Here is a 22,192-nt window from a genome sequence, read left to right on the forward strand (position 1 = left end):
GAACCGAACAGCAGGGCCAAGAGGGGCAAATAGACGATAGGGCAGGCAATAGATGAACAAGTCAGTCACCAGTATCCAGGCGGAAGCGGACAGGATTTGCGATGCCGACAGCGGCGTGGGAAAAGCGTTGTGATCGTTGCGAGAGTAGTGTGAGGCCAAAAGACGAAAGTGTGACGAAGAAGGCCAAGGTAGGCGAGATGAGCATCCCAGGATTTGGAGAACGGCAGCCTTAATCACTGTGAAGCAGCTCCCAAGCCAGCGTACAGACTACCTGGGCGGTACCTAGTAGCGGAAACCTTGTTCTTGTAGGCGGTGCACGACTCCGGAACTTTCCTGCGCTGTGACGGTTCCTGTACGCCAGAGTACATGACATGTAAGGCAGCGCTCATGTAGGCCCCATGTAGGCAGTACATCCCAGACAGTGGGCGATCGGAAGGGGAAAGAGCACGAGAAGTAACAGCTACATTGCCCGATGGCGGAATGCGGGCGTCATGCACAGTGCCGCGGGTAGCCAGTACCTCGACGTTGGCGCTGGGTCCATGCCCATGCCCGTACAGTGCAGTGGCTGTCTGTCACAGGCCGGAGTCTGATTCACGCCTAGGTACTCCTCCGTAGGCATGGACGGATCATCATCCCGTGATGCCTTATCGCGCGCTGGGCAGCGGTACCTTCGTGGCATTAGAGCCAGTTGTCACGGCTGGTGCGGATCCTTACCAATGGCAAGTACCAGGTAGCTCGACAGGGAGCGTGTTCCCCACGCCCGATGCAAGACGGCGCTATGGCTGAGGCCCAATCGGAGGGCTTGAAGTCGCCTGAGCTGGGCTGGGCTGGGGCCTTTGCCTTTTCACCGTGGCTAGCTGTGCTTTCTTACAGCTCATCGATCCCAAGCCAAGTACTGTCCTGGTGGTGAACTCATAGCAAGTGTACTTGGAGCCGTCTGGATCGGGCTGGTTTTAGGCACTCATTGATGCAAGCACTAACATTCAGCCAATAGAGCCCCGCCTTGCTCACCAAGGTGCCGGATTGGGCCTTAGCTTGAAATCAGCCAACGAGTCCGTCTTTGTCTGATACAGAGTACGGAGTACGGAGTACAAGGTACATGGTACATGGTACAAGGTAAGCAAGCACAAGCTTCAACTTGTTATCGCGATAACGTGCATACCACGTGACATGACTAAGCAACCCCAGGGAAGGCTGCGTCTCGCTGTTGACGCCTGGTAGCTGGGAGCTTTGGTTGCGTAACGAAGTAGCTGGCTAACACTCGCCGAAATCTTTGTATCCCGGCATCTCAACACAACAACCAACCACCGAACTCCCGCTTCGATTCACGCCGTCTCGCTCATACTTCCCTTCTTCTTCTCTTCCACCCCAGTACCTCCGAATCGCAGCCAGCACCGGCCCCCAAGCCCCACGACCTGCATCATGGGCGACGTCCTCGTGGAAAGCCAGGCCACCACGGTGCCACCTCACAAGAAGGCCGCCCCCTCAGCCATTCCTAACATTGATGACTTCGAGGGTCTGCCTACCGACGGCGAGGATGACTATGCGACCCTGAAGAAGCTTCAGAGGCAGTTGGAGTAATGCTTCCCCCCCTGCCGTGGCATTCCGTGCAAAGCGCCACTCTTGATATCATCGTCCTTGGAACCACGGCCACTAACTACCTGTCCAGGTATATCCAGCTCCAAGAGGAGTACATTAAAGACGAGCAAAGGTTCGATTTCGCCCCTAGACCATATGAAAACCTCCAGCCACTATTCCCGCGACCCAAAACGAAAGCTGACTCTTCTGATTCCACCCCGCAGGAGTTTGAAGCGAGAACTAGTACGAGCTCAGGAGGAGATCAAGCGAATCCAGAGCGTACCACTCGTCATCGGCCAGTTTATGGAGGCCATCGATCAGAAGTAAACCAATTCCCCCAACTCATCCGCCTTTTGCAAAGTTTACTCATCTAACCCTCCCTGCAGCACCGGCATTGTCCAGTCAAGCACAGGCTCCAACTATGTTGTCCGCATCCTATCCACCCTCGACCGCGAACTGCTCAAGCCCTCCTCTTCAGTTGCTCTGCACAGACACTCCAACGCCCTCGTCGACATCCTCCCCCCGGAAGCCGACTCCTCCATTGCCATGCTTGGCGCCGACGAGAAGCCTGACGTGACATATGCCGACGTCGGTGGCTTGGACATGCAGAAGCAGGAAATTCGAGAGGCCGTCGAGTTGCCTCTGACACACTTTGATCTGTACAAGCAGATCGGTATCGACCCTCCTCGCGGTGTCCTGCTGTACGGCCCGCCCGGAACCGGCAAGACCATGCTTGTCAAGGCTGTTGCCAACTCTACAACTGCCAGCTTCATTCGTGTTGTTGGCTCAGAATTCGTCCAGAAGTACTTGGGAGAGGGTCCCCGAATGGTCCGCGACGTCTTCCGCATGGCACGCGAGAACTCGCCCGCCATCATCTTCATTGACGAAATCGACGCCATTGCCACGAAGCGATTTGATGCCCAGACCGGTGCCGATCGTGAGGTCCAGCGTATTCTGCTCGAGCTGCTCAACCAGATGGACGGTTTCGATCAGACCTCCAACGTCAAGGTCATCATGGCCACGAACCGTGCCGACACCCTGGATCCCGCCCTGCTGCGTCCCGGTCGTCTCGATCGAAAGATTGAGTTCCCCTCCCTGAGAGATCGCCGCGAGCGTCGTCTCATCTTTAGTACCATTGCCAGCAAGATGAGCCTGGCTCCCGAGGTCGATCTCGACAGCTTGATTGTCCGCAATGACCCGCTTTCCGGTGCTGTCATTGCTGCCATCATGCAGGAGGCCGGTCTTCGCGCAGTCCGCAAGAACCGATACAACATTATTCAGACCGATCTCGAAGATGCTTACTCAAGCCAGGTCAAGGGAACCAGCGACGACAACAAATTCGACTTCTACAAATAAACTACTCTACCATTATCTATCCGATGACGACTATCGTCGACGACATGAGATGGGATAATGTTCAGGAGGGGAAGGGAGGGGTGTTGGTGGACAGGGGAAACTTGTCAACTATTAGATACAGGCGGCTACTTTTCTAACTGTGAACATGAAAAAAAGTTCCTGGGCAGTGAATGGGAAGAGGGGAAGGGAATTGATCAAACTTCGGGACATGAACCGAAAAAAAGGTAGCAGTTGATGCCGTCTTTAATGGATCTACGGCGTTTGGAATCTAGTCGTCCAGGCCGCTGTGCAACACTTGTCATGAAATTCTCTGCTTGTAATTGTAGTAACGTCATTGATATGCAAAGAAAAGAGTGCATGACGAGACAAGCCAGCCGCCGTGAATAATTGACCCCGTGCTGAGATATTGGCTGAGCAAGTAGTAATGCTTGAGTAATATCGAAGCAGGTAAATGAAAGTGAGTACATCATTCTACAAAAACTACGGCCCTCACAAAGAAAATCAAAATCGTACTACGGTTATGAAGCATAGAAATCAATGAGTCAATTAATCAAGAATCCGTTTCTCGCTAGTAAACCGTGTGTGTAAAAGCCTTCCAGCAGAGAGCGCCTACCGCTCTCCGTTCTTTTTTTTCTGTTGTTTGGGCAAATTGTTTTTTGGTTATCCTAGTAAGTTCCCATGTTTTTCCCAATCCGATAATTCGCATCTATGAAATTAGTTTGGCGTTTTGTTTCACCCAGCCTTGATCCTTTCCCTCGCTACTAAAAATGACACACGACCCATTGACCTAAGAGAATAAGACAGTATCATAGTCATCGCGTTGCAAACAGTAGGATAAATCAATACAGGTGTAGAAATGAAAGGATGAAAAAAGGAAAAAAAAAAGAAATAACACCCTTCCCCCTTGGACGTTAAAATGTTATGGTCGAGCTTGCTCGCGTTACCATTACTCAATACGTCTCGTTTCAGTTCGTGTAAACAAGAAAAGGACAAACACCGGTGCTATGCTGACAATGAACACGGTATCAAAAAGCACGAGATTGTGCCTCGTGAGACAGTTGCGGAATAAATCAAGTCGTGTAAATCCCCGGATCCCCCCTGAATGATGCTTCGCAGTGCCGTTCGGCGGGTATCAGTAGAAACTATTGGAAAGAAAAACATTGTACAAGTGGGGGGACCTGGGTGATTACGCAGCGCAGAGGCGTGGAGCCCTCGCTCCATTTATGAATTCAAGGACACGCCTACTTCGAACAACAGCTGCACGAATTTCTTGTGTAGGGTGATGAAGAAGTCTGGCTGTCCGACAAGTTCCGCAAGGCCGCGGGCCTTGAGTGAGGAGACGCCGCCAGGGCCTCCCATGCGTCTGGTGAAGCCGCTGCCTCCGGTCAGAAAGCTACTGCCGCTGCGGTCTACATTCGGTGCGTCGATGGTGGACGATGATGCCACATGGCTGGCAGGTCCACCACTCTGCAAGACGCTGCCAATAGGGGAAGATTCTGCAGTGCGCTCAGCCTCGGATTCGGCAAGCGTTTGGATCCAAGTAGCAAGCTCCCGAAAGGCAGAGGAAACGCCGGCAAATGTTTTCATGGCCAGTCTCTCCTTGTGGGTGCTGAGAGCTAAGAAGGCATAGACTCGTTTGTGGCCTCGGGCGTGGACGTCAGGGATTCGAAAGATGTAAGCAGTTGTGTACCCAGCCAACGAATCGCCAAAGAAGATGGCACCACCCGACGCGGCTGAGCCGGCACTTTGTGTGGTGACAAAGGATGGCGAGCCATGGTGCTGGGGGGATGAGGCTGGGGTGGCGGTCGAAGGAGCTCGTGGAAGAGTTTCAAAAGACAGAGCTCGCAGACAAGAGGCACGAATCAGAGAAAAGGAGTCGGGTAGGATTGGTTCATGAGTCGATGTGTAATCCACGTAGTGCACATGACTGGGATGACGCTCCGAGGTCGCAGAGTTGCTGGAGCACGATGTAGTCCGAGAACTCACAGACGACACATTTCTCCTACTGCGAGGCTGCCTTGGAAGCTCGTGATCCGCATCAGTGTCACTAGATGACTGCGAATTTGGGGGCGAGGCTGGGTCGACAGGGAGAAAGACACGCTCAGCTGGCGCACGGGTACGCAAGGTTGGTGATCGCGGATCAATGGCATCTTCCCCAGCTGCCGCTGCGTTTTGCTGCCTGCGGGGCAACGTCATGGCGCAATTGTCGCAAGGGCCTTGTTTTCGGGTTACAGTTTCGTCATAAGTCCTACGGTAACTCGAGTCTCGCCGTGGCTGCTGCGACAAGGGCCGCGGGCTCTCGGGAGGTGTGTCGAGGCCGCTCACTGAAGTGCCGTCATTACCGGTGCTGGCACCGGTGCCGGGAGATCGACGCAAAGCTGGGCGAGGAGACTGGCCATCTTGTGATAAGCTCAAATCTCGAATACCGTCGGTAACAGCGGCTGAAGACGCCCGAGGCTGTGATTCCGATGTAGCTGGAGCGGAGCGTGGGGGCTTGTCGCTTGCTGCGGCTGAACCATCGTGGCAGACGCTACAGGGTGCTGCCAGACCCTCGGTGACCATCAGGGGAGTTGGCCCATGGATGTCACAGTAATGGGCCAGACATAGCTGCAGATGAAGGGTTAGCATGCGCGTGGGGTCCATGGTGAGCCAATAGGTGCCGTGGGTATGAGTAAATGAGTCCGTGGTTAGGATAGGTAAGAAAATGGGTGAAGCAGTAATTACCACCATGAAGGGGTAACTGTGCCTTTTTGAAGGGGTGTATCAATACGAGGACAAAATTCAGTGAATGGCAGTTGCTATGAAATGAAGGGCCGCAGTGAAGTTAAGAAGATTGCTGAGAAGGGTACCCCTTCAATCCCTTATCAAGCATGGCTCAGAGGCGTGCGGAACAACAGCACGCACAGGAATGCTTGTGCCATTTGAGCCTCGACCAAGCGTGTCGCAGGTGGTTCTCCTCCCGTTCTTTCTTTTCCTTCTTCCTTTTTGTCTAAAGGAAAGCTGTACTACAGATTAGGACACTCGTCCAATGGGGTAACTATCCATGTATAGAAGGATTTGGAGGCAAATGTTTGTGCTCTCTTGGCGGACTCCAGCGAGACTGCCAGCTGGATGGACAGCACCCGTGGGAGAGTCCATGCAGGTAGAGGGAAGGGCAGGCTGCCTGAAAGCGGTGTGCAGATATGTGCACGTCCTTGAAGAGAGATGCAACAGACATGACGTGGTAACTCCAGCTGCTCTGACAGTGGGAAGCGGTTATGGTGGCAAATGATGAAGGTTTTCGACGGCACACGCACAACCTATCGCCAACACGAAGCCATGGTGCGGAGCTCCAAGTAAAGGGAAGAGAAGGCAGCCTAACTAAGCAGCCAATGCAAGGAGAGGGAAAAGGGAAGCAGGGAAAAAAAGCAACGAAAACAAGAAAAGGGAAACTGAGCCCATGCCAGCCGCCAACCTGTTGGGTGCCGAATGTGGTGCGGTGCTATTGGAGAAGCGTGCAGAATGAATGCAGCTTTGCAGTTGGGTCGCGCATATGTACATGCTGCATGGGTGAGGAGTGCATGCAACATGCATGAGAGAGAGGGGAGTGAATAAGTGGCATTGCAGGGAAGCGAGAAGGATTGATGCATGTGATGTGCAGCAGAGACATTGGGATGCGGATATCAAACGACTTACAATATATGTCATGGCGCACGCGGTTGAGCTGTACTATGATATCGAGCGGCGAAAGTGAAGACGGAAAAAGAGGCGGTCCACGCGGAAAACGTCCAAGGCCCAAGCCGTGAGAAATGGCCTATGGTTGTAGAGCAAGTATCCCACGATTATATGCAGCAGCGCTGGTGACAGATGAGCGTTGCGGGTGCGTCTGCAAGGAATTCCCAACGACCTGCGCGTGAGCCTAATGCGTTGTGCGGATAAGGAGTTGCGCTGGCTGCTCGTCGTCGACTGCCCTTTTGCGTACTCGTTGTGCAATTTGTGTATCGCCGCACCCGAGAATTCGATGGTGAGGCCCTGGTCAGGATGAATAATTCCAATGCTTGTCGTTGGTGCTTTGTAAGGCTGTAATATTGGTAACTGGTCATAAAAAAAAAGCGCCCGGCCAGCGTCGATGTAAGTCGCAGTCGCCACCCAGTGCGTCCAGCTGCAGGGCCGTTCAGGTTTCGCCGCTTCGTTGGGTCTCACTCTTGTTCTGAGACACGGTCTCTTGGATACTCAATACAGAAACAGACTTCTCAAACACACGTCCAGGGCCCCGTCTCGCGTAGTGTGTGGGGTTGTGTGAGAAGCGTCGAAAACGGCAATCTCGTGACCTGGAGAGTTGACGGGAAAAATTAAAAGTAAAAATAAAAAACTGAGTCGACAGCTTGGGTGCTGGAAGAAGTAGCCAAGGCCTAGAAGAAAAGCAACAGAGGTCAATTCCGTCGAAGCCGGCGAGGCCCAATGCGTTGGATGTGACAATGGAAGAGAAAGAGAGAGACGGGAATGGATGGGACGAAGTAGAAAAAGGAAAAAGAGGAGTGACGGGATCCCGGTAAGCTTGGGGAGCTCTCCAGGAGCAACTGGCAGAAAAAGAAAATGAGATGCCGGTGCCTTTCGATTGAAGGAGGCTCGCTATTTTGGTGCGAGCAGGGCCGGCAGTCTTGATTGATTAGGGACGGGGTCTGGGCGCTTGCAGTGGAGACCACAAGCACAAGCAGCAAGCCATAAAACAAGCCGCAGCAGCGACAAGTTGAATGTGGTACGACGTGGGTACCTGGCAGGTACTTTGTGCGACTCGATTTCTTGTCAAGCTCAAGGCCAACGATGACGGCAGTATCCTGGCCCTGGCCTGCCTCGCCTTGCCTTGCCTTGTCTTTGCCTTGCTGTATAGCACGAGTGATGATGCTGCATGAGAGGTGATACCCATGCTGGTCATGGCCAGTTACGGCAGTAGCAGTCTTGCAGGACGAACTCATCGGATCGAAATCAACCGACCGGGCTTGGAAAGAAGGCGCAGCCCGGCTCACTTGCAAGGCGGCGACAGCCGGTCCTTGTTCCTGCAATGGAATCTCAAGACGGGATACAGGATGGTGTGCGTGAGCTCCCACAAATGGCACAGCATGTGCGTGCTCCATTCTCGCACTCCATTCTCGGACTTGGTGCTCCATACTCGATGCTGTCGACATCTCATCCGGCATCAACCTAACCTCCTCCCCTCTACCCATTCCACAATGCCTTTCTGGCGAGTAATTGTTCCCTCTCACATGCCCGACGCACGACAACGGCACCGACCGTTGTGCTGCTCCAGCCCAGGTGGTACGGCCGAGTAGGGGACCGTTCCGGCCTCTAAAGGCGCCAGAGTGTGGTTTCGCTCAAACTCTCCTTGGTCGTCTTTGCCCAACCAAGGTAAATCTGGCCATTGCATTGAACCCTATTTAATGAGAGGGCAGCCGGTTCTCCATACTTTGTTGTAGCTGGAAGAAGATTCGAGTTTCATGAGCCGCCATGCATGATCGAGTAATCATTCAACACGTTTAACCAGCAAGCGAGGGCACGGCAATGAGTAAAGTTGCTGCGGCCAAGAGGCAGAAGCCGGGGGGTCCGCCCAGCTCAGGCACGGGAAAACGCACAAAACGCACGGGCAAGCAAAAAAACAGGAAGTGGCAGAAGCATGGCATGGCATGCCTGTAAGAGAGCTCGACTCCATCGGGCTGCATTAACTCCGTGCGAGGCGAAACTGTGCCGGCAACATGCTTTTAGCCAGATGGCCAAACTCGTACAGCCAGCCTTAGTGGCAATACGGTGCGACTGTCTCCTTACTCCCGAGGTCCCGGTCGCCGTACCAAACGTTCCTTGCCAGATTCCAGAAAGAAAAGGAAGTGGAGGGCCAAAGGTTAGTGTTAGTTGCCGTTGGTCCAGCAAGACCCTGCAACTAACTGCCCCATACAATGCGGAGTCGGGTTCGGAAGGCCACAAAGAGTATTTCCCACGATCAAAGGCTGTGCTTGTACGAGTAGAAAGTTGATTGTCGCATTGATTCACTTTCGCCTTGTCCGTGTGCAGCAGTCGAGCAGTGCTCACAAGATTCGAGGCTCATCGGGAGGCATCGGGCCCCTGCTACTGGCCCATGTGTAAGCCTTTTGGATCACAGTTGGCTCCCCAAGTCTTGATTCCATCCCAACGCTTGGCATCGGACAGTAATAGTATCGAGCTTTCTTTCGGCGGACAGAATACTTTAGAGTGACATGGCTAGTTCTTTTCTTCCGTACGGAGTATTGTAGCTTCTCAATAGCAACTTGGAAGTAAAATGAATGCCTACTCGGTACTTCATTCCGTATGGTACCCGCACATGGTGCTAGCAGTAGTGCTCGTGCTACGAACAAGTGCTCGTTGCTTCTCTGGGCGTAAGAAGAGCGATCCGACGCATTGAGGTGTCGGCCATGCCCGAATCGTTGCCGGTTTCAAAAGCGTGGCTCCATCGCCCCCATCTTTTCGTCTTTTTTTTGGAGACTGTCTCGTGCGCCGTCTGTTCTGTACTTGTTATTTGTGGCAATCTTTTGGAGAAGCAGGCAGAGGAGCCGTTGGGAAGTGTTTGTGTTTGCCTTCAGTCAGGCCCTAGTCAAACCCAGAAAACAGAAAGGAGGGAGAGGAGATGGGGAGAGAAAAAGAGCTGCGACACTCTCTCTGCGGTGTTCCTCGACTTTCTCCGCCTCAGGCAACAACAAGAAGGGTCTTGGCCGGTACTTGTCTGCAGCGCGTGATGTGCATGTGTTCTAAAGTAGCGGCTCTCTGTCAACCATGCAATAGCCTGAAGCTCACATGCACGCCTGGCAGGCGCTCCTTCGGTAACAGAAACCCCGTACCTGCAGATCTAGCCGGCTAATATCCAGCTCAAAATAAGGTACAAAGGTACTAAGGATTCTACCACGTTCCAAGTCCTTTTTCTACTAAAGCTGCCACTCGTACGTGCAGCTATCAAGTCAGCAGATGATGCAAAGCTACAGCCAAAGTCGAGGCTAAAGTGATACAGTAAGACGACTAAATAGAGGGACCGGGGAGCAAACAAAAACAAGCACATGTACCTCCGAGTGCCTGAGCAGTACCGATGCAGACTACCAAATGGAGAATATCGAATACACGAAATGCCATCTTTGTCTCCCCTGTCGCGGCTACGTACCTGGGTACTTCGTATACATGCACTTGCAGCCCGATGGCATCATAGAGAAGCGGCCTCTTGAAGCCTGACTGACATGCAGGCAACAAAATTGCATCTCAAGGCGCTGTGATATTAGCACTGCCAGGTTCCCTGTGGTTTGTCAGGTACATGTAGTTTCCGCTCCCTGTCGGTACTTTCGGAAACTTGGCGACGTCGATTTGCGCGCTCGCTTGCCAACCACGACTCGGGTTCCTGACATGGGGCCAGGCCGGGGTGGCACGATGAAGCCATCTTCGTTTTCGTCTTACTTGTACGAGTTTGCTACAGTACTAGCGGCAGTCATCTACGAGTATTACTGTACGAGTACAACCAGGTAGTAACATGGAATAATCGCACAAAGAGCCAGGCTTCCCTTTTCCCCTTCTCGCACCGACGGATATAGCCTTGTTCTTTGTCTTTTTTTCTAGGCCGATGCCGGTCCGTGTCGCCCACGTGGCGGCGGGATTGCAATACTTTCGGCCACCGGGTCCTCACGGATCCGGCGCCCACTTTAGCTACTAAGGATTTCCATTTCTGTTTTCTATTAGACACAACTTATTACAGTACTTGTTCACGGATAGAGTAGCATTTTGTAGTCTTCAAATCTGTATCCCGAGCCCGGAGTACGTATTCAAAGTACTTTGCACACACAAACAAGGTCGTATTGCTCCGGGCACACCATCATGCCCAGAGGATATTAACTACCACTCCTGGGTAGCATCTTCCTTCAGACACACCGTTCGTGCGACGCGGCATATAAAGTTGTCGTGAGGGGTAACAGAAAATCACAGCCTCTTTCAAGCTACAGCCCGTGTGCCGCCCTCGGTGAAACTCGCCCCAAAAGTTGGCTCAAGGGACTTTCCGCAATTCGCCGGCGCAAACAGGGGGGACAAGACGGGATCTCTTCGTTGCGGGACCGGCCGGCTAATAAGTGCTAGGTAATATTCACGAAAAGACGATATACAGTAAGAAAAAAGACGGAAAGAAAAAGAAGAAGAAAGCATGTGAAGCTGTACTGGTACTGGCATGTCGCGCGGAGCCTGAATATGTCCAGTCACATCGCTCGCAACACCGAGGATGGCGCCGATTCGTGCCCAGGCCCGCGTCAAATTACCCCATGGAGTTGACATTTCTAGTTTTTGCATGCGTGACCACCCCCGTCATTGCTTTTTCCTGCTAGAGGTCGCAGATTGAGCTCTGAAGCGACAGGGACAAGGGACAAGGGGCAGGGGCAGGGGCAGAGACCTCAGCTTAGCTTACCCATCAGTCCGGGACGCACATGCAATGCGGACATGCGTGTTGCAAATCACCATGTGTGTGTGCATGCGAGGGTTAGTAGTGCCCAAGTAAGCACCGTAGCTTTTGCTCCTACTCGCAGGTGCTGTTTCGCTGCCTTATCTGTCTCTGTCTCTTTGTTCTTGCTTCTCATCCTTTGCTTCATGCTCCTCCGTCCTTGGTTATTCGGCTGGCTGCCAAGACATGTAGCGCGCCAGGCGTATAGCAGAAACTATTTGCTTGCCGTCCAATATGGAGACACGGCTTCGGTAATATCGCCAACCCGCCGCATGTTTGACCAGGTGTCCTGTCGATACGTCAGAGCTAGCACCAGATCCCAGCGCGAAAGCATCCCCGATGGGGAAATTGACAAAGCAGCGCCGAGGTTAGCTCAACATGCAGTGCACTGGCAGATGAGACGAAAGCCCGTGAAGGAGATGGCCATCGTCCGAAACAAGTCGTTCGTCGATCGTCCCTCGAGAGCTTGCTTCAGTTTCGGTCCTTTTTTCTTCGCCCGTTTGAGAGCCGAGAGCCGGTTTCTCGGGTTCGATGCTCGGAGTCGTGGCTGGCTGTGCCTTAAAATAAAATAGCCCATGGCTTGCTTACCAGGGGGACGAGCCGTGCATGCAGTTGTTCGTGGCGTCGTCGGTAATGATCAGGATCCCTTGGCGGGCATGTTGACGATGTTTGGAGTCGGTCAGTCTTACATGACTGGCTTAGAAATGCAACCACGTAGACTCTGTACACGCACGAGTAAGAAAATGATATGCCGGTGAGAGCCCGCATCCTTCGTGTACCACTCATACACGAACAAGTATCGTTCTGTATGTATGTACAAGTAAGCTTGTCTCTGATGAAATACGGCAAGGCTACTCACGCGGTACTTTAATTACAGACATCCTTGTCTGATGCTTGCTCCCTCTCCAAGCGCTTAGTAACCCAGACAAGGCTAAATGACAACCTCGTAAATGAGCATTTCCCGATGCACATCGTGTCGAGGTATTCCCGTAGATCTCATCCAGTTTGTCAAGTTGACAGGTCGTTTTTTGTGGGACAAGGATTCTATTTAGGCAATACTCTCAAGGATAAAGGATGCCGAGAGGTTCATACTGTACTGTATAGTACAATCAATGTTTGGTGTTTTGAATCGGCTCGTAATTACCCTGCAACAACATGCTTGTGATGGCTATAGCACATATGGTTCAGAATATTCCGTCGTTCATAATTGGAGAGATGTGAGTCTTTGCTTAATTATTCGTATTGTGCGATACAGACGTGTACATGTTACCCTCAGCAGCTACCTGAAAGTATATCCCTAAATTAATTCATCAACTCTCTACCGCAGAATTCTCCAACGCCAAGCTACATAGAAAATAACCAGCACATAATATTCAGATCGTATTCAGCTTTCTTCTTTTCGAAAACTGGGGTATCTCCACAACTAAGCTAGTCGAACGTGAACGTTTATTCCTCGCAGGCGTCTCTTGGACCTGTGTAGATACCCTTCTGCCGCTTGCTCGCATCTCATCTCTACTTATCGACGATGTCAAGCCCCTAGTGCTCTGTGTTCTAATCGTCAAGGCCTTGAACTGTTTTGCCGATGTGCCCTTTCTATCATTTATCGCAATAGTCTCGAAAGTGACCCGATCCTCTGTAAAGTCATCAACTTCAGCACCTCGGCTGCTTGCACGCTCAAGTTCCCTGTTCCTCTTCAGACTCGTCACCCACGCTTCGCGAAACTTTACACCAAGCGCAACGGCAACTTGCCTTGCAACACTGTTGCCGACGATTCTATACTGCACCAATGGATCGCCGAGTAGAACGTCTTCATCGCGGAAACCCTGCGCTCTGCGTGCCTCCATGACGCTTATAAGTCTGTTTTCTCGCCAATGTAATAGTCGCCCGTTCTTTGCATCGTTCGTCGTCGGTCTGGTCGTGACCGTGTTAAACAGCCTATTTGGAAACATTCTTCCGTATGCAGTTGACTGGGGCTGCATCGACAATGGCTGCTTTGATATGTCTGTCTCATCACTCGTCCCAGAAAACAGCTCGCGCTCAGCGGCAGTCATCGTGCCCGAGCCGGCCTTTGCTTTGTCCTCCCCGTACCAAGCTTGCGCAAAACTCATACCCCACGGCCGCACTGGGATGACCGAGATTCGAGCCCGCATCATCTTCGTTAGACTGGAGGTCGAGCGGTGATCAGGATAGGAAATACATATATCAGGCTTGGCATCGTGAATGGGTGGCAAGTCGGCCGTCGCTTCTTCTGCTGAGATGTACTTGAATGGAGTAGCTGCAGGCATCTCTCGAGTTGCCATGTGCTGGCCATTGGGCAACCATCCAATTCCAATCGCCCGAGTTTTGGGGGGATGGGAATGTGTTTGCACTGGCTTTCTTGGCAGTTCAAGCCCTGGAGCGGCAAAGACAACAAATATGCGAGGTCTGGGTTGCGGAGACCCGCAGGATGATGCATCCAAAAAGAAAAACTGCGTCTGGTAGCCCAGGCCAACTAAGGAGCAAATGAGCTGGCTGAAGACATCTTGATCTCGGCTCTCCTTCTTGTGTATCATCCCCAGTACATTCTCCAGGACGCCGTATTTTGGCCGATAAAGATCCACAAATGATGCAAAGGCCGCAACAAGAGACTGATTCTTCCGCTGTGCTGCCGTAGTCTTGTCGTTGGTTAAACGAGAGAAGCCAGGACAGGGGCTGCCGCCCGACACAAAGTCAACGTCTCCAATACGAGGCACATTATCTGCAAACTGGCCCTGGATAGCAGAGAGCTGTAAGTCATCAATTGAGCCGAGGAAAGGGTGAACGTTCTCAGGCTTCTTGACATTGGCCATGTACGTATGTATGGCTTTGGCGTCATAATCGTTTGCCCATTTCATCTCGATACCTCCGCCGTCTTCAAGGCCTCTGCCAAAATTGCCCCCTCCACAGAACAGATCGAGTCCACGAAGCTTTTGCAACTCTTGGAGTGGATCAAAGCCTTGATGTAGGGAAATTGGAGATTCCTTTAGCGGTATGCAGACTCCGTCAGCGGTGATTTGATGGTGCGTGATATAAAAGAGATTTCCCGTGCCGTCATGGTCATACGGCGTAGGAATCTTATCGCCATCTCGAAAGAACCTTACAGAACATGGGCCCAGGATTTGATCTCTGCTGACCTTGCAAGTTTGCTCGCTGTATATAAGCTCGTTTGGCCGAGCATCCCGAGCATTTGGGTCAACTTGATGCCGGCGCAACAGTCTCCTGAATTGATAAACTCTGCGTCCACCTGCTCCAACAGAGCTTATGAACTCACAAGGTTCCGAAAAGGAACTCTCCAAGTCCAAATGAAGCAGATATGTATTTCCCGATTTAACCTTCAACGAATGGCTTTCCAACGGGAACGGCGAGGTATGACAGCATTGAAGATGAGTTTCGTCTAGAGTCACCCACCTTCTGCTTTCTTGGAGATATGTTTGTCGACAGAAGAGTTCCGCAGTTGTGGTAGATGTACCCCAGAAATCCACATCATGAACGCCGAGTACTTCGCTTTCGTCAATCTTTGACGTCTCGGCGCAAGAACAGTGATCCGAGAGAAAGAGCTCATTTTTCCACGGGTACTTCATCAGACCACAAAGAGTGTCCACGGGTTGGTAGTACCAAATCACATCAAACGTTCGCATCCCTTTCTTGTTTACATGAACAGATTGTACTAGTGCAAACCATCGGTCTACATCAGCGAAACCTTCAGATAGCTCTCGTTTCCACAATGTGCCGGATGCAGCGTCATCGCGATGAGTTGATATTGTATCGCCTGGCCGAATATTCGCAATGCGGGCCTTTGCAGCTGTAGAGAGTGGTTTGGTCGACTGGTGAAGTTTTGACGGAAACTCCAAATGCCTTTGTCGAATTAAGCCATTTCGGAGCGTCTTGGTCTTTAAGCTTAAAGGAACAACTTGAAGGCGATCTCCAAATGCAAGGTGCTTGAAACAGTCGTAAATATATTGCGTGACAATAGTTGGGGGATTCGCAATCTCGATCTTCGGAGGACTCCTCTTGAACGCCTGAAATTCCCAAATCTCGGCCCAAATGGCATGAGAGTAAGCCTTGTGATGATCTAACACGCCCAAAGTCTCTTTGTGGAGGAATCCTATGTTGGCGGCTATTGAAGTTCGGTAGTCATCGCTCGGGTATTGATTAAGCCACTCAGTAAAATCTGGCGATCTCCCGTGGCTCTCCTTCAACCATGCGGCAAAGGTCGATCGAAAATGATGAATGGAGACGCTGCGTTTGTTTTCCTCCATTATGCAGAGAAAGTCTACAAAATGCTTTGCCAAATCGGCTACCCATAGAAAGGGGTAGAAGAATCTTGCATACTCCTTGGCTGGCTTCCCCAGTTTGTAAAATAGCGACATTTTATGACTCAAAGGTGATTGAAGCCAGATATTGTCTCGCACGGTATGTTTTGAAATTGAGTTGTAGTTGCCAATGGGAACAGCAGCTACAGGGACACGGCGCACATAAAATTTGGTATGGCCAATGCTGATAATGCCGTCAAAATAGAAACTGCTGTGTCCTATTTTGGTATGTAGTTGATGCAAAGATCGCATCTCTTCTGGGAATTTGTCCCTATCGATGTATATCGCAAACTCGTCCAACTGTATCTCAGAGAAACTTTGACCGCGTTCCGCCGTGATTAGAGACAGAGCTTGAATGGCCTTCCGCTCTGACAAAATGGGCATGTCTTCAGGAGGCGGAAAGTCTTCATAGCAAGATTTTGGTACAACTAAGACGCATTCTGGTACATCAACACTCAAGGGAGTGGTTGAAGAGAAGGACTTAATTAACGCTGAGCGAATACTACTGCAGGGGCTGTTCGACAATGAATTGGTTGTCTCAGAATCTTTGATGGTGGAAGGTAACGATGCTGGCGATGCGAATTTAGACGTGGGTTGATCGAGAGATCCTTCCGTTGACTCTGTATGCTGTACTGACTTGGAGCTAGGAGATGGTGTTGATGGACGCCCGGTTTCGTTGAGATTCATAACGGTAGCACGCCATGAACGGATTGTTGTTGTGCTGGTGGTCGTAAGAGCAAAGAATTCCCGAGGATCTTGAGAGGATACGTCGCCCTCCATCCTGTTTCGTAGCAAAAGCAACTCAAGACAGCAAAATTTGTTGACAATTAGCAAATAGGTAAATCGATTAAGGTCTAGACGCGATGATGACCCAATGAAATCAAACAAAACTCCAAATGTCGTCAAGTAACTCCAACGAATAACCCGGAAAGCAAACGAAGAAAACGTGAATCGCACTCCTAAAGTTGTATCAAAAATCCCACCAACAATGAGCGCGGGCAAAAATGTAAACAAACAAAGGATGACTGGGTAATTTTGTTTGAGCAGAGAAGAAGGGCATAGAAGAAGAATTTATATTGAGCTCGTAGCACAGCAGAATTTTGCCAGCTGTTGGCAGCAGTGCCAGCCAGCTGCGTTGAGTGGCAGGCGACAAGAGGCGAGTCGAAATAACAGGTCGGCCTGGTTACCAACTGCTCTAGCGAGATGACAGATCAAGGAGAACCATATTCAAAAAAGAGGGGAGAAGAGAAGATAGAAATACAGAGATCTCTGGCAAAGAACAAGAACCCGTACAAAACTAGGAAGAAAGAAAAGGATGCTATCACAGCTTAGAATGCAACATGAGTAAGCGAAGCAGAAAAAAGAAAAGCGGCTGTGAAGAAAGTCTTGTATCAAAAGAAGCTGATAATAAAGAAAGCACAAAAGAAAACGAAGGAGCGCTTAAGAACAAAGAGGTGCAGTATTGTGTTTGTGTGAAAAGGAAGAGAGTGCCTTTGTTGCATTATAGCCTAGTTTGGGACCTAAGCGCTTTGGGTGGTGGGCTTTGTTTGCAAGAAAAGGAAAAAAGAGTACGAAGAAAAAAGAATGAGGGAGACTAAAGAAGAATAAAGAAACTCAATATAGAACAAAAGAAAGAATTAAATGAAAAGAGCCGAACCTTTAAGTATATTCATTCTAAGTACCCATTCTGGAAAGACATTGATATCTGGGCTTTTGTTCGCAACATCACAATAAGCTGAATGATGGATAGACAGATTATCTAGATTATTACAGGGAGAGGAGCTACTTAGCACTCCAGTGACTCGGCGTCCGATTGTTATAATAAGAAGTAGAAGACAACAACTTCACACTCGATTGGCGAAGGCTAGCCTTGATTGTCAGGATTTGACTTCATCCGTTATCTAATAGGATTACTAAAGGCCAACATAGGTCGTCTAAACACAAACATATCGCTCTTGATTCCAACATCTCCCAAGCGTATTTACTGATTCCATCCTGAAGAACGCCCGGTATGCATTTCCAGCCACAACCCATGTCATAATATATCTTACTCTTCCGTTTGATCCCAAATATTGCTCACCCATTCTCCCTGCAGCTTCATCTCCTTCTTCTGAATCGGCTGTTATAGCCTGGACCGCCCTTGGCACCATGGTTACGCAGCTTCAGCCTGTGAAAGTTTGCATGTGCCAGCTGGTTCACCTTGCGGGTCGTCTTCTTTACCACTCCTTCCTCCTTGGCGGGCTTTTTAGCCTTTGTGTGTGGGGTATCGTCTTCGTCTCCGTCTATAAACTCGCCGTCAGATTCGCCTGCGATATCTGACCTGCCCGTCTGAGTCTGTGTTTCTGCAACGGTATCGTCTTCGTCCCCCTCCGCACCGCTTTCATTGCCCTCTGCCACGTTCGTCGGCCGTTTGGTTCGAACTGGCCTCATGTTGACTCGTCGTGTTGTTCGCTTCTGGCCCTTCTTCTTGAATACCTTCAAAGGTCGCCCGTCCCGGTCTATAGCGTCTTCTGTAGGGCTGTCGTACATTCCTTCATCATCAAATCCACCCAATGGCAGCTGTTTAGCTTGGCTATCCGGTTCCAGTATGTCTTGCTTTGGTTCTTGCTTTTGCGGCTTAACATGAAGCTGAATTGGACCTCTGGATTCTGCTTCAGCGTCGGCCTCAGCCTCACGTAGCGCCTCGAGATCATCGTCCAGCACATCTTCTTCGACTTTCCGAAGGCTGGCTACTATTTCGCTCAAACCACGAACCAAAGACTTCCGCGGTAGCCTTAGAGGTGGGGCATCAAACGTTGTGTTTTCGTCTAGTGTCGGGAGTGAATGTCTCTTTAGAAACGCAGGAGTGTCGAATTGCAGTTTCGATACGGACGAAGGCGTTCCGACCGTATTTTGCCCATCTCTCTTCTTCATTGGTGTTGAAAACAGTCTTCGTTTGCTCGTGGAGGTTGGAGTACGGCCAAGGTTGGCTGCAGCATCCTCATATAAGCTGCTTCTGTGCTTACTGGGGGTTGCCAGGGAACTGGTTGTGTTGCTCGCCCCCTTCATTGGGCTTTTGAACTCCCTTTCCACCAGTAAATCAAATAAACCAAGTACTTTCCCATCCCGTTGAGGTGTCGGTCCAATGGACGTTACTGGCGCTGGGCTAAATAGCTTTCTAGAGATGGCCGGACTGTTCATATATTCCTCGCCGTTTGGAGCCAATCGCTTCGAAGGGGTCTCGGCATGCTTTGCTCGCTTCATAGGAGTTCCAACTGGTGCGCCGTCCGATATACGCTTCTCGTGTTTCTGCTTGGATATAGAGGTGTCTGGAGGAGGGACTAATTTCCCAGCTATTATATCGCGGAGCTTATTATAGTCTTTGTATTTCTGGGCTTTTGCAGGATTAGCGACCTCAATTCATATTGAAGGATTGTCGAGCTGTAAACGCACCTATGATGGGAGTATTCTTGATGTCCTCTCTCCCCGGCTTCTTCCCGCCATGTGACTTTGCCCAGTCTGCCTCCCATTGCTTCAGGTCTGCTCGCACTTTCTGAGCTCTAGCTTCGTACTCTTTCTTTAGGTTCTCGTCCATGGTAGTCTCGGTAGTGGAAATTCAAGAGAACGTATACACCAACTGGAGTGGGAGGTGATGGATTATAGTAACACAAGTGACATATCTTTTGCCCCAAAAGAAAACAAATTGTCAATGACCGAACGAAAGAGGGAGGCAGACAGGGAAGCAGTTGGAGAGACTGGAAAGCTCCTTTGTTGAAAAGCGTCATGTGGGGAACTGCAAGTCGCGAATGGCAGCGCGCTGCTTGTCATCAATTTAGCACAAAAGCGCGTCTTGCAGAAGCACTTAAACACTACAGGCTGACTCCACTGAAAGCCCCCCCCTGTGGAAGCGCCAATCACGACACCTGTGGCGCTTAAACGCCCTGTGCTAGCTGGGCTACTGCGCCCCGCCAATCGAAATCCAGCGATTCCGCAACATCATCGATGTCTCGCATCTTGTCTTTTTTGCATCCTCGCCACGCTCTTTGGCAGCATTTTCCAGACAGCCTCAATATCGTCGCGCTGCCTCCATGGAAAGCGGACCGGCTGATGAGAATGATGAACTACAGCGCAAAGTCCTCCAGAACACCTTGCAGGAAGTGGCTGCAAGAGAGCAGCTGGGCGATGGCAACTGCTGCGTCATCTGCTTAGACGCTGTTAGCGATGCTTGCGAACTGGTTCCCTGTGGACACGACAGTTTTGACTATGTTTGCGTATTGAACTGGCTCTATGATAAACCTCTGTGCCCTTTGTGTAAGAGAGAAGTTACCAAGGTGCACCGAGGACCCCCTGAAAGTCGCGAAACGACCGTCATTGAGCCCAAGCCACAGCGACCTGAACAACCATCTTCAACACGGACATACTCTCACCGATCGTCATTTCTTCGTCCTCGAAGGAGGACAGCGAGGATTCCCAGGATTACGGCCGATGATCTGGATGCTGAAAGAATCCAAGCACACCGGCGCGATGTTTATCTACACAAGAGATTCTCAAAGCATGTCGGTTCAAACCGACTTTCTCTTTACCGAGAACTGACACCGAGACTGTTCTGCACCGACGAAGCTCTTGTTTCCCGTGCACGAATGTGGATTCGCCGCGAACTGCGAGTATTCTCGTTTCTCAATGCTGATGAACCTGGCTCTTCCTCGTCTACGGCTCGACCAGGAGATGGAAATCAAGCCCAGGCGCGGCGAAGAGCAAACAACGCCGAGTTCTTGCTGGAGTACTTGATTGCAATCTTGAAGACTGTGGATATTATGGGCAGTGCCGGCCAGGCAGAGGACATGCTGTCAGAGTTTCTTGGCCGAGACAACGCACGGCTGTTTTTACACGAGCTTCGGTCATGGCTTAGGAGCCCATTTACAAGGCTAGAAGACTGGGATCGAGCAGTACAGTATGACCCAGTTGTACCTAGGGATTCGTCATCTGCTTCTTCTTCGGCCCCTGAGCCGGGACACGGGCGGTGTGAGCGTGCATCCCTGACACAGCGCGGCCTGGACCGGCCCAGAGGAGATTACTACCGGCCCGGGCCCGCTCAGCCTTACCGAGAAGATAGACGGAAACGGCGGCATGAGCCTTATAGGCCGGAGAGGCAAAGAAGGGAGAGGAGCGCTTGATGCCGACAGTATATGACAAGGGCCAAGTGCCGGTAGCGGAGGCTCTTATGACATATTTGAAGACGATGCTTTGGACACAACGGATAGAAGGAAATGATACCCCAGAACCACTAGACGGCGATGATTCTACACGGAGTTATTTAGGCAGCCTCACTATGAAACTATCTTAGTTTTAATATTGTACCTATACATATGATTTATTTATAATGCCAGCCGTGCCACTCCGCAACTAATGGACGAGCTGTGTAGAATACGCCCCTATTTCTCGCTCAGGATTTTTGCTGTTTGGTCGCTGCCTACGGCGGACTTCCGCCGACATCAAGGGACTTCCGCCGCCATGAAGGAGTCGAACGCGCAATCGAGAATAAAAGCAAAACACAGCCTCGTTTAGGCTTTTTTTATCCCTTGTAGAATAGGATGCATAAAATGTTATATAAGGGCGAAGATTTGTATCGACGAGTTCAGTTTGAGAGCAGCCAGCACCTCCCTATATACCAAGACAAGAGTCAATTCTCAACACCATCTCCCCCAATTTGATTACAAGTACAACAAAAGACATACCCAACCAAAAGAAAGAACACAATGGCAAACTACGACATCAAAATCATTTCCGACACCGTCTGCCCCTTCTGCTACCTAGCGCGCGCCCGCATCGACCGCGCCATCACTCTCTTCAAGAAGACCGTGCCCAACGCCTCATCCTCCACCTTCACCATCCGCTGGCACGCCTTCCAGCTCGACAAGTCCATCCCGCAGGGCCAATCGACCTCAGTGCAGGACATCGCCGTGCAGCGCTTCGGCGCCGACCGCCTAGTCGCCAAGCGCGCGCGGATGGCGCAGCTCGGCGACCAAGAGGGCTTCGGCTTCACCTTCGCGGGCCGCATCGGCAACACGCGCGACTCGCACCGGCTGTCGCACCTAGGCCGCGAGCTGGGCGGGTGGGAGCTGGAGGATAAAGTGCAGACGGAGATGATGAAGATGTTCTTTGAGCAGGGCGGCGACATTACGAGCTTTGACGACTTGAGCGGCGCGGCGGAGAGGGCGGGCATTGAGCGGGATGTGGCGCGGAGGTGGCTCGAGGATGGGAGCGGTGGGGAGGAGGTTGATCGGGAGGTGGAGGAGATGGAGAGGTTGGGGATGAAGGGCGTGCCCAAGATCTTTATTGATGATGAGTTTGTGGTGGAGGGGGCTGATGATGTGACGGCCATTTTTGAGCAGCTGTATAAGACGAAAGAGGCTAAGGAGAAGACGGAGATTCAAGGGTAATGACTTTGGTTATTTCTGTTTTGCTGGTGAGCACACACATA

The 22,192-nt window shown here is 51.1% G+C and overlaps 9 protein-coding genes across 9 annotated transcripts; 5 read left to right on the plus strand and 4 right to left on the minus strand.

The window, feature by feature from the left end:
* Positions 1-1,422: 1,422 nt before the first annotated feature.
* On the plus strand, positions 1,423-2,934 carry M431DRAFT_82635 (hypothetical protein; the record flags this gene model as incomplete). The annotated part of the gene is made up of 4 exons (XM_024923193.1): positions 1,423-1,577; positions 1,670-1,711; positions 1,803-1,901; positions 1,965-2,934. The coding sequence occupies 4 exons, from the start codon at positions 1,423-1,425 to the stop codon at positions 2,932-2,934; spliced, it is 1,266 nt and encodes a 421-aa protein (XP_024775297.1).
* A 1,221-nt stretch (positions 2,935-4,155) lies between these two features.
* On the minus strand, positions 4,156-5,562 carry M431DRAFT_83089 (hypothetical protein; the record flags this gene model as incomplete). The annotated part of the gene is made up of 1 exon (XM_024923266.1): positions 4,156-5,562. One exon carries the CDS (start codon positions 5,560-5,562, stop codon positions 4,156-4,158), a length of 1,407 nt encoding a protein of 468 aa, XP_024775298.1.
* A 1,784-nt stretch (positions 5,563-7,346) lies between these two features.
* Positions 7,347-8,138, minus strand: M431DRAFT_494065 (hypothetical protein; the record flags this gene model as incomplete). Its single annotated transcript, XM_024917198.1, has 1 exon — positions 7,347-8,138. One exon carries the CDS (start codon positions 8,136-8,138, stop codon positions 7,347-7,349), a length of 792 nt encoding a protein of 263 aa, XP_024775299.1.
* A 1,007-nt stretch (positions 8,139-9,145) lies between these two features.
* On the plus strand, positions 9,146-9,708 carry M431DRAFT_405170 (hypothetical protein). Its single transcript, XM_024914898.1, has one exon. It carries the CDS (start codon positions 9,354-9,356, stop codon positions 9,672-9,674), a length of 321 nt encoding a protein of 106 aa, XP_024775300.1. The 5' UTR covers positions 9,146-9,353; the 3' UTR covers positions 9,675-9,708.
* A 1,755-nt stretch (positions 9,709-11,463) lies between these two features.
* Positions 11,464-12,047, plus strand: M431DRAFT_507297 (hypothetical protein). Its single transcript, XM_024918946.1, has one exon. The coding sequence runs from the start codon at positions 11,548-11,550 to the stop codon at positions 11,971-11,973; it is 426 nt and encodes a 141-aa protein (XP_024775301.1). The 5' UTR covers positions 11,464-11,547; the 3' UTR covers positions 11,974-12,047.
* A 727-nt stretch (positions 12,048-12,774) lies between these two features.
* Positions 12,775-16,512, minus strand: M431DRAFT_494068 (hypothetical protein; the record flags this gene model as incomplete). The annotated part of the gene is made up of 3 exons (XM_024917199.1): positions 12,775-13,063; positions 13,112-16,186; positions 16,370-16,512. 3 exons carry the CDS (start codon positions 16,510-16,512, stop codon positions 12,775-12,777), a joined length of 3,507 nt encoding a protein of 1,168 aa, XP_024775302.1.
* A 1,023-nt stretch (positions 16,513-17,535) lies between these two features.
* M431DRAFT_519236 (hypothetical protein) lies at positions 17,536-19,475 on the minus strand. The gene is made up of 2 exons (XM_024920383.1): positions 19,165-19,475; positions 17,536-19,106 (listed from the first exon to the last, which is right to left on the minus strand). The coding sequence occupies exons 1-2, from the start codon at positions 19,304-19,306 to the stop codon at positions 17,830-17,832; spliced, it is 1,419 nt and encodes a 472-aa protein (XP_024775303.1). The 5' UTR covers positions 19,307-19,475; the 3' UTR covers positions 17,536-17,829.
* Positions 19,476-19,799: 324 nt separating this feature from the next.
* On the plus strand, positions 19,800-20,885 carry M431DRAFT_84144 (hypothetical protein; the record flags this gene model as incomplete). The annotated part of the gene is made up of 2 exons (XM_024923398.1): positions 19,800-20,154; positions 20,224-20,885. 2 exons carry the CDS (start codon positions 19,800-19,802, stop codon positions 20,883-20,885), a joined length of 1,017 nt encoding a protein of 338 aa, XP_024775304.1.
* Positions 20,886-21,467: 582 nt separating this feature from the next.
* On the plus strand, positions 21,468-22,151 carry M431DRAFT_83766 (hypothetical protein; the record flags this gene model as incomplete). Its single annotated transcript, XM_024923353.1, has 1 exon — positions 21,468-22,151. The coding sequence occupies one exon, from the start codon at positions 21,468-21,470 to the stop codon at positions 22,149-22,151; it is 684 nt and encodes a 227-aa protein (XP_024775305.1).
* Positions 22,152-22,192: the final 41 nt, after the last annotated feature.

This window comes from Trichoderma harzianum, assembly GCF_003025095.1.
Source record: "Trichoderma harzianum CBS 226.95 unplaced genomic scaffold M431scaffold_5, whole genome shotgun sequence".
In the NCBI taxonomy this organism is placed as follows: domain Eukaryota; kingdom Fungi; phylum Ascomycota; class Sordariomycetes; order Hypocreales; family Hypocreaceae; genus Trichoderma; species Trichoderma harzianum.